Genomic DNA, 9,230 nt, shown 5'->3' on the forward strand with positions numbered 1-9,230 from the left:
AAAGCATAAAATGTACCACGCAGGTTTCCATTTATGATTTAACCCTTTGCAGGGCTACACCATATAGGGACGTATATAAAAAAATATTTCTATAGGGACATATAGAAGAAGCAAATGCATGATGACCTTATATGGGGATGCCGTTTTTTTCTGATATAAAGCAATAGATTTTTTTTTAATGTTCAATGAAAAATATATTTATTATGTGTCCAAAACTACCAGTACTTGTTTTTCAAATATTTTCAATATTTCATGCATGAAAGGGTTAAGTTACTCAGACTTTGCCTAGACACACCTTTAACTAGCAGGGCACAAAGGCAGAGATGAGGGTAAAATTGCAGGTTACACTGTATTCTTACATTACATTCCAAACGGCCAAGGAAAAACAAATCTGTTCACTGTTGTTATTCTGTTTAGATGTTGTTTAATTTAGAAGCTTTGGTTCAGTGTATTGACAGTGAAAAACACAGCTATAATCTGTCAGCGGTGTCTGATTTAGGTTAGGTATGCTTTGCAATAACCTGACAGTTGCTTATTTGAGCCCACTTGATCTTGTAACCTATCAATCTTACTTCCATCACTTCGTAGGGTAGTCCGCTTGCAAGAACAACTGCTGCCCCCTTAAGTTAGATGGGTGGAATGTGTTCCCGACGCATCACAAACAAAGTGCACCGCCTTTACACCTCTGGAATCATCGAGTGAGGATGTCTCCGACACTGGTTTAGATGCTCCCACGGCTTGAGCTAAAATCGTCACGTCACAGCGCAGCCCTTCAATTCTCCCGCGCTGTTGCAGGGATAAAATCCAGGGTTCAAAGTTAAAAGAAAAGAAATGGTTGGATGTTGGATGTTTTGAAGCTGAATATCACGAACAGATAGAGAGCTGGCTTTGGTAGATAAGCATGTCATCGCAATATCGCACTTTTACATGTTTCTTGTGTGCTTTATTATGGTTAACCATAGGCAGCAGTGTGGAGTAGTGGTTAGGGCTCTGGACTCTTGACCGGAGGGTTGTGGGTTCAATCCCCAGTGGGGGACACTGCTGTTGTACCCTTGAGCAAGGTACTTTACCTAGATTGCTCCAGTAAAAACCCAACTGTATAAATGAGTAATTGTATGTAAAATAATGTGATATCTGTATAATGTGAAATAATGTATATTGTGATATCTTGTAACAATTGTAAGTCGCCCTGGATAAGGGCGTCTGCTAAGAAATCAATAATAATAATACAAATAATAACCAAAGTTTGTACTCGCTTTACCTACATTATCAGTGATGTGTGCTTCGCCAGGTTGCACTCTGCTTTATGGCACTTGACAATGCTTTTCCATGTATACCACACTACACAAGTGTACTTACCTCAACACAGAATCATACAAATATGATTAATTAACCTGTGTGTGTTCGTATTTAAATAGGACTGTTTGCTTTATTCGTGCAGGGTGTATCTGGAAAAAGACTGCAATTACTACTTACGCCCCTTGGTGTCCCTTAACTAAAAAGAGCAACTTATTTATTATCTTCCGGAGACCCAGGGAATCACAGGAGACCACAACATACAATAACCGTTCAGCTGAGCGTTTAACTTTCAATAACGTGAAAGTGAGATCGACTGTGATACTCACACCATTTTTATTCAGCATTCCAGAAACATTCAGTGAATAAAAGGGATAGATAAAGTGTGCCTCTGGCACCTAAGCCAGGCTTCGCATTAGCCTGAAGTGACTTGAGTACTTGTAACTGGGTTAGATTTTGTCAGTGGTCTGAGAGCCTTGCTATATCACATTGTCAATCTGCATTACTCTACAGATCACCTTTACAGCACCTACATACAATTCAATGTGTTTTACAGGCTGCTATTTCTTAATTAAATGTACGTTTGTTTTTGTATATTATTATTAGTATTACAAATGCGTGAGTAAAATCATTACATTTACTAAGAGTAGTAAACACAATAGTATTTTTATTGTTATTATTTAGCAGTTTTGAATGCTGAGTAAACAGAAACCTAAGCTCCACATTGCTTTTGAATTGCATGCAATGGCTACTGTGGGAGGAGAGCTTAGGTGTTAGCTGTAGTAACATTATTACAGGTCTCACTTTGATTGTGCTGGGAATCTTTTGAGTCTTGTTTTCCTTCCATTAATTCAGGATATACAAATGGGTAAAGAATTGTATATTGAACTATTAAGTTTGAACTGCAGCACAACACCGGCAGTGATAGATTAGGCACTGTCATTGAAATATATGCATTCAAAAATAAAGTATACAGTGGAAACATAAAACAAAAGATCTTCAACAGAAGAAATATGCCAGTAATACAGTAGCTTCGCTGCTGCTGATAAGAAGTATGAAATTAATTTTGAAAACTTGACTAGCGTTGTAATTTGTTTTTCAAGATGTTTGTAAAGCTTTTGTGGGTCCTAATTTGAATTCTTAAAGGTCGAAACAATTGTATGTCCCCTTCATCCCTGCGTGTTTAATTGGACCATGTTAAGTTTCTATCTATGTCTATTTTATAATGCATAATGTTTTTTCAAAGTTTAGAAAACTCCATTGAGTTTTTAAAATGTATGAAAGAATGTAATTAAAAAAAACCATGACTGATATGGATATTATGAGTCAAGCGGTAGCTGTTAAGGATTTATTTCTTGCCAGTTTTATACTATTACAATATTTATATTTATTTTCCTTCAAAACAGGGACATTTTCTATAGTACGGTATATCCATGCCTTACTTATGTTATTTCTGTTTTTATTATTTGACTTGTCTGTTTGTTTGTTTGTGTTGCTTTTCGTGTGTTTTCCATCTACTTTGATCAGACGTGGATAAGGTCTGCACGGTCATTGCTTATACGGTTAAGAATGACACTGTAACTACGCTGTCACAAAATCACATATGGCACTGCACAACACTTGGAACTACATTATTTACCTGAATTTGGAAATGTATCCGATAACTATGTAAACTACAGAATGTGCAATGATCACTAAACCGGGGATTGCAGTGTGGAGTAGTGGTTAGGACTCTGGACTCTTGACTGGAAGGTCGTAGGTTCAATCCCTGGTAGGGGACACTACTGCTGTACTCTTGAGCAAGGTACTTTACCTAGATTGCTCCAGTAAAAACCCAACTGTATAAATGGATAACTGTATGTAAAAATAATGTGATATCTTGTAACAATTGTAAGTCGCCCTGGATAAGGGCGTCTGCTAAGAAATAAATAATAATAATAATAATAATAATTGCAAAATTATGATGACGCATATAAGTGTTCAATAACCCTCCATGGCAACAGATGGCACCATAGTGAGTTTCTCTGACCAATCTAGTCTGTTTCGCTGCTATCTGTGCTCCGTGACACTATTTACCGAACATGCGCAGACCGCTCGGCCTTTTCTCAGTCCAGCGGAGTCTTAAATCCGTCCTGTGACTCCGCTCTCCCATTTAACAGTGGGCGAAAAGTCAGCAAAATGGTTAGTAAATGGGCAAAATGCACACAAAAATAATCAGATAAGACTTCTAACAACTAAATACTGTTGAGTTCTGCTTTAAAACATTTTTGGAATTTATTGGATGATGTGAGATTGTAACAGTGTCAGCTTCACCGGGGTCCCTTCCAACGTGGCCTAATGGCTGCTGAACTTCTGTGCATGAGTTTAAAAATGTAAATAGGAGGCTTGGCAGGGCGTTTTGAACTTTGTGTCGCTGCTATTTAATCTATTCCAAAATACATTTTTGAGCGTGTTTTAAAGAGCTTTTTGTAAGGGAGGTGGTGGGGTGAATCGCCATATTACGGTTTTGAATACATGTTAATTTGTATCCCCCTTAGGCCTTGTTAATATAGACATTAAATGAGCTGTTTGGCGTGTGACATTTAATAAAACAAAATGCCGACTCGTGGTAACTGTCGGTTCTACTCGATTTACATTATGTATTTTTTTTGTGCTTCAATGTGAATTTGTTTTCACGATACAGAAGTGTATAGGCCTTTTCCTTACCTGTCATGGAGTGGTACTAAGTAACCATCGTGGATATGTTGTTGACTGAAAAAAACAAACAAAAAAACCACTTTCCACATTACACGTTGTTTTGCGTTTTTCTATTGGCAGACCTGTCGCGCAAATTTTAATGTATGTGTTGGTGTTCACAGGGCTTTGTCAAAGTTGTGAAGAACAAGGCGTACTTTAAGAGGTACCAGGTGAAATTCAGGCGAAGGCGAGGTAAATAGTCTTTCGCTTAACCTTTGCTTTGATTTTCATTTCTGCGTGCAAGACTGCGCTCTGTACTAGTGTTACAGCTGTTGACACATGTGCTTCCTTCCAGAGGGTAAAACGGACTTCTTTGCCCGCAAGCGTCTGGTGATTCAGGACAAGAACAAGTACAATACTCCTAAATACAGGATGATTGTACGATTCACCAACAGGGACATCATCTGCCAGGTGGGCATTGCATTTCACTTCTGTCGGAGTGCTTGTGGTTTCTCACGTCGTGTGCTGTTTCAGTGTATACGATGTGCTTTTTTCTGTTGCAGATCGCCTATGCCAAAATCGAAGGGGATATGATTGTCTGTGCTGCCTATTCCCATGAACTACCCAAGTATGGAATTAGTGTGGGATTGACAAACTATGCTGCAGCCTATTGCACTGGTCTGCTGCTGGCCCGCAGGGTAAGAACTGTTTTCATCCCTCTGAATCTACAACCTCTTAATGTTACTGCAGTGACAGATAGCCATAACATGTTACATCCTTGATGGCACACCAACATTTTGCTCAGGGATGGAAATAAGACTTATTGCACAGCAGTTTCACCCATTCTAGGTTTTACCATGTGCTTTAGTGTCATGTGGCCTATTAAACTCATAGTAAAACTAGGAAGGGATCAAACTGCTATGAAATGGAAGGCTTATTTCCATCCCTGCTGTTGTAGTTGGTGAGGTCTAGATGAGTTTGCACGGTACTCAAATCATTGGCACACTCATTGTATACAAAGCATATTCAACACCAGCAGCCTAACTGGTTTAAAAAACAAGAGAAAAATCTAAAGTAAATCTGCAACTGATTTTGTTTTATTTGGCCCTGTATACATTTTGTGCAGTGTGTTGCAGTAGTTACATACAGCATTTTATACAACTTTGTGTTTCAACTACATGGTTTACTATTTTAGATGTCTTCAGACTTATTTGTTTATATTGTGCAAGCATTGTCTAGTACAAAGTGTCTATGTACAGCTGTTGTGGTTCAGATTTTTAACAGTTTAAATAGAAGGGTATCCAATACCTGCTCTGATATGAACATGCATGCTTTCTGTGTATAAAACATTCTCTCAACCACCAAGAAAATGCACTTGGGGAAATCCATGCCTTTTTAGTACCAGTGAAGTACTAGAGCATGGGTTTTCAAGTCTGTCTTTCAATGTAACTAAATGTTGGAGATCTCATGACCAGTATGTTGAGAGTGAAAGTAGACACCTACTTGTACGGTGGTAGTCCAAAACAGAAGAATATGTTGTCACTATAATCGAAACTGAAGTCTTATTTCCTGTACTGGGTAAGGCAGTCCAGTTTGCTTTTGTGCTATATAACTTCCTGTGCAATGCAGAGCAGGTTTGTGCAAATCTGTCCATAAAGTAAAATTTCTAATCCTCATTGCTTGCAGTTGCTGAATAAATTTGGATTGGACAGCGTGTACGAAGGCCAGCTTGAGGTAACTGGTGACGAGTACAATGTGGAGAGCATCGATGGCAAGCCTGGTGCCTTCACTTGTTACTTGGATGCCGGTCTTGCAAGAACCACTACTGGCAACAAAGTGTTCGGCGCCCTGAAAGGAGCTGTTGATGGTGGACTGTCCATCCCTCACAGGTAGACTTGAGTAGGGTTGTTGCATATAAAGTTAGGCTTACATTTGCTATAGGCTTTTGAAAGCTCGGTTATAGAAAATAAATGTAGTTTGTTGGGTTGACTGCACCTCAAGCCATTTGTCAAAATGGTATTTATCTCTGATGTCAACAATATGCTCTTAAAATCCACATTATTATATTAACTTTGACATGTACTTTTATATAACACAAGCGTAAAAAGTTAAACTGATGAAAAAACATTAAATAAAAAAAAAAATCAGCCATGTGCAAAAATCTCATCCAGCACTCCCCATGGAACGAAATCCTGGTGATCATTTGCCAGCCCCCAACCCCGAAAACATGGTTGACTGTGGAATAGCCTGCACTCGAACAGACAATCTCCTAGCTGTAGGCTGCATCCTGCTCTCCACGCCAAGTGCCTTTACTGGATGCTGCACTCAGGAGCCTGTAACAAGAGTATTGTCAATAGGTCCTTACATTTTCCATAATACGGATACTCTTGATTGATAATACAAACGCAGCTGAAATGCCGCCTAAAGAAAATCAATTTAACCTTTTGACTGCCACAGTAAACAATTATTTCCTGGTGTGCCACAGTAAAATGACCACTTGCAATCATTCTGTGAAATTTGTTTTAAGCATTTCACAATCTAATAACATTAACTACATTCTCAAAATATCTGTGCACAATATCAAACATTAGCTTCTGGAGAGTTTCACAACTTGTCTACATAGTAGTGTAAACCATTTCAATAAACATTCAGGAGTGCAAATGTAATGGTTACGGTCAGTTTTTATCCCTCACTGGGATGCATTTTGCATAGTAGATGCGGCTGATTTGCATTGAAACCTGTTCTACCTTCCACAGGTTGCTTTTGTCTGCTTTGTTGTCCTGAAGCCCTTTGGACTAAGCAAACCTTGTTTATGTTAAATGCATCAGTTGTCTTGTTTAAATGTCACGTTAGCAGGTTGCTAGTTCCAAATTGCCTCGTTTAATTCTGCAGCACCAAACGTTTCCCCGGTTATGATTGTGAGAGTAAGGAGTTCAACGCAGAGGTCCATCGCAAGCACATCATGGGCCAGAACGTCTCGGAGTACATGAGCTATCTGATGGAGGAAGATGAGGACGCCTACAAGAAGCAGTTCTCTAGGTTTATCAAAAATGGCGTTACTCCCGACAAGGTAAGAGGGTTTTTTTTAATCTGTCTATCTCTATCTATTTATCTTTCTATCAACTTTGTCTGCTCTAAATTGACAATTAAATGAGACACATTTTCTATGCAAACCCCAGGACTGACTTTTGAAGCAAACTAAATCGAAAACATGCTTATTTAAACTTTCCATCTTGGTTTGATGGAAATCACAGAAATCGAAGTGAAGTAGTAAGTGTCTGTATTCATGCTGTACACAAAGGAATGGGTTATGCACATCTGTCTGCTACAACTAGATGGCAACAGCTGTCTCGAGGCTGTAAGAGGTTATTTTTGTTAAAAGATGACTCAAGTCACTGTTGGTACGTTATTAGTGATTTTGTTTTTCTAATTTGCCTACATCTTGTTACATGTTAAGTAGTTCTTTTAAAGCGATAGTCTCTATTTACGTATTGTAATTTCAAGAACCCATTTTTCTACAATATTTCAATGAAAAGTAAGCAATTTGTGTTGCGTTGGACTGAACCACCCAAAATAGTCACTTAGCATGGACAATTCGTCTAAATTTGTGTCAATACTTCTGCCTGAAAACTGACACTAGCCTTATTGTTTTGTGTTTCTCACTTCTCTATTGTAGGTTTTCTTACAGTAATTTTCATTATTTGTTTGGCTACATCTCAAGTTTTGATTAGAATTGTAATAGCGTGATGCATTTTGCAGGAAAATGCTTTGAAAGTTAAAGCATTGCATTCATTCCTAATGGCTAGTTTTATATGACTTTTTTTGCTTCTGGGATGTTCTACTATTGCCAGTCATTACTGGTGGCCATGAGGGGAAAATGGGGCACATTGCAAAGGTCCTGCTATGGGATCTGAAAACTAATATGCAGTGTATTGACAAATGATGCATATTTCTCTCTGCAACACTGTAGATAATTTGTCCGGCCTGAATCTCGCTTGACCTTTTGAGAAGGTCCTACAAACAGAACAGAATAAACATGCCTTCATCCCTGGTGGTTTGAGAAATGTTCCAGGATCTAAGCAAAAGTACAACATTTAGTATGTCGAATGTGTCCTTGAAAGCATGCAGTAATTGCAGTCAGCAGGGCATGTAGTTTTGTGTGTGTGTGTCTAATATATAATATAAAAAAATAAAATTTTTAGGGAACTGTTCCAGTAGTAATTGCTGTTACCTCGGTTTTTGCAGGTTAATGACATGTATACCAAGGCTCATGCTGCTATCCGGGAGAATCCTGTGCATGAAAAGAAACCCCTGAAAGAAGTCAAGAAGAAGAGGTATATTTCATACTATAGAAGTTGTTTCAATGTGGTGTTGAGCATGTGTTCTCAAGGCAAGTGTCCTATTCTAATAATGGCTTAATAAGGCAGGGCATGGCTTGCCCTGCCTTATTAAGAACTAATAAGAATTTGAGGCAAAAATGAAGTTGTGTAGTGTGGATGTAAAATGACATGACACCAGTGGTCTCTCAAAGAATGGTTTTTCACTGTAGAGATTGTGTGTTGGTAAAATATGCTATATAAGTCCTTACGTTAGAAAGCACCTGTTCTGATCAAGTGTCTTTAATGCAGGTGGAACCGCGCCAAGTTGTCTCTGGCTCAGAGAAAGGACCGCGTTGCTCAGAAGAAGAGCAGCTTCCTCCGAGCACAGGAACAGGCAGACGACAGCTAAAGTGTTGCTTCCAATTTTCAAGTCAAAATACACTTCTAATAAATATATTGGAAAAGACATTTTGGTTTTGTGTGTTTTGAGTAAACTACATCTTTTGCTTTTAATTTCTATATTTCATTTTCTCACTGTAATCTGGAGGAGAGAGGATTGTTTTATAGTAATGGCTCAACAGCATAGTGCTAACCTGGACTGCAAGATTCACGATTTCATTAGATCTATTTGGAAATTCTAAAATTGACAAATCTGAACTTCCTGTTCAAAATGGTTTACTCCCCACATGGCTCTGCTGGAACCTCTGTGTAATTCTCCAAGATGAGGTAACCACATTCTGCCGAAGTGTTTTATTGTTGACGGGTTGTCTATTTGTTTCACAGAACAATGGAGCATCACCATGTTCATGTCTATATAGCTCAGAACGCTGCAATTTTTCAATAAGTTACAGGTAATAACCATTTCAGTGACTGGCCAAAAAAATGTAAGCATGGCCTTCACATGCCACAATCCGTATCTCCCTATATATTTTTCAAATG

General features: G+C 38.5%; 1 protein-coding gene across 1 annotated transcript; it reads left to right on the forward strand.

Annotated features, from left to right (window-relative positions):
- Positions 1-2,599: 2,599 nt before the first annotated feature.
- LOC117411253 (large ribosomal subunit protein uL18) lies at positions 2,600-8,759 on the forward strand. Its single transcript, XM_034018545.3, has 9 exons — positions 2,600-2,629; positions 3,334-3,477; positions 4,155-4,224; positions 4,328-4,443; positions 4,536-4,670; positions 5,659-5,861; positions 6,865-7,042; positions 8,218-8,306; positions 8,601-8,759. Exons 1-9 carry the CDS (start codon positions 2,600-2,602, stop codon positions 8,698-8,700), a joined length of 1,065 nt encoding a protein of 354 aa, XP_033874436.3. The 3' UTR covers positions 8,701-8,759.
- Positions 8,760-9,230: the final 471 nt, after the last annotated feature.

Source organism: Acipenser ruthenus, chromosome 10, assembly GCF_902713425.1.
Source record: "Acipenser ruthenus chromosome 10, fAciRut3.2 maternal haplotype, whole genome shotgun sequence".
In the NCBI taxonomy this organism is placed as follows: Eukaryota; Metazoa; Chordata; class Actinopteri; order Acipenseriformes; family Acipenseridae; genus Acipenser; species Acipenser ruthenus.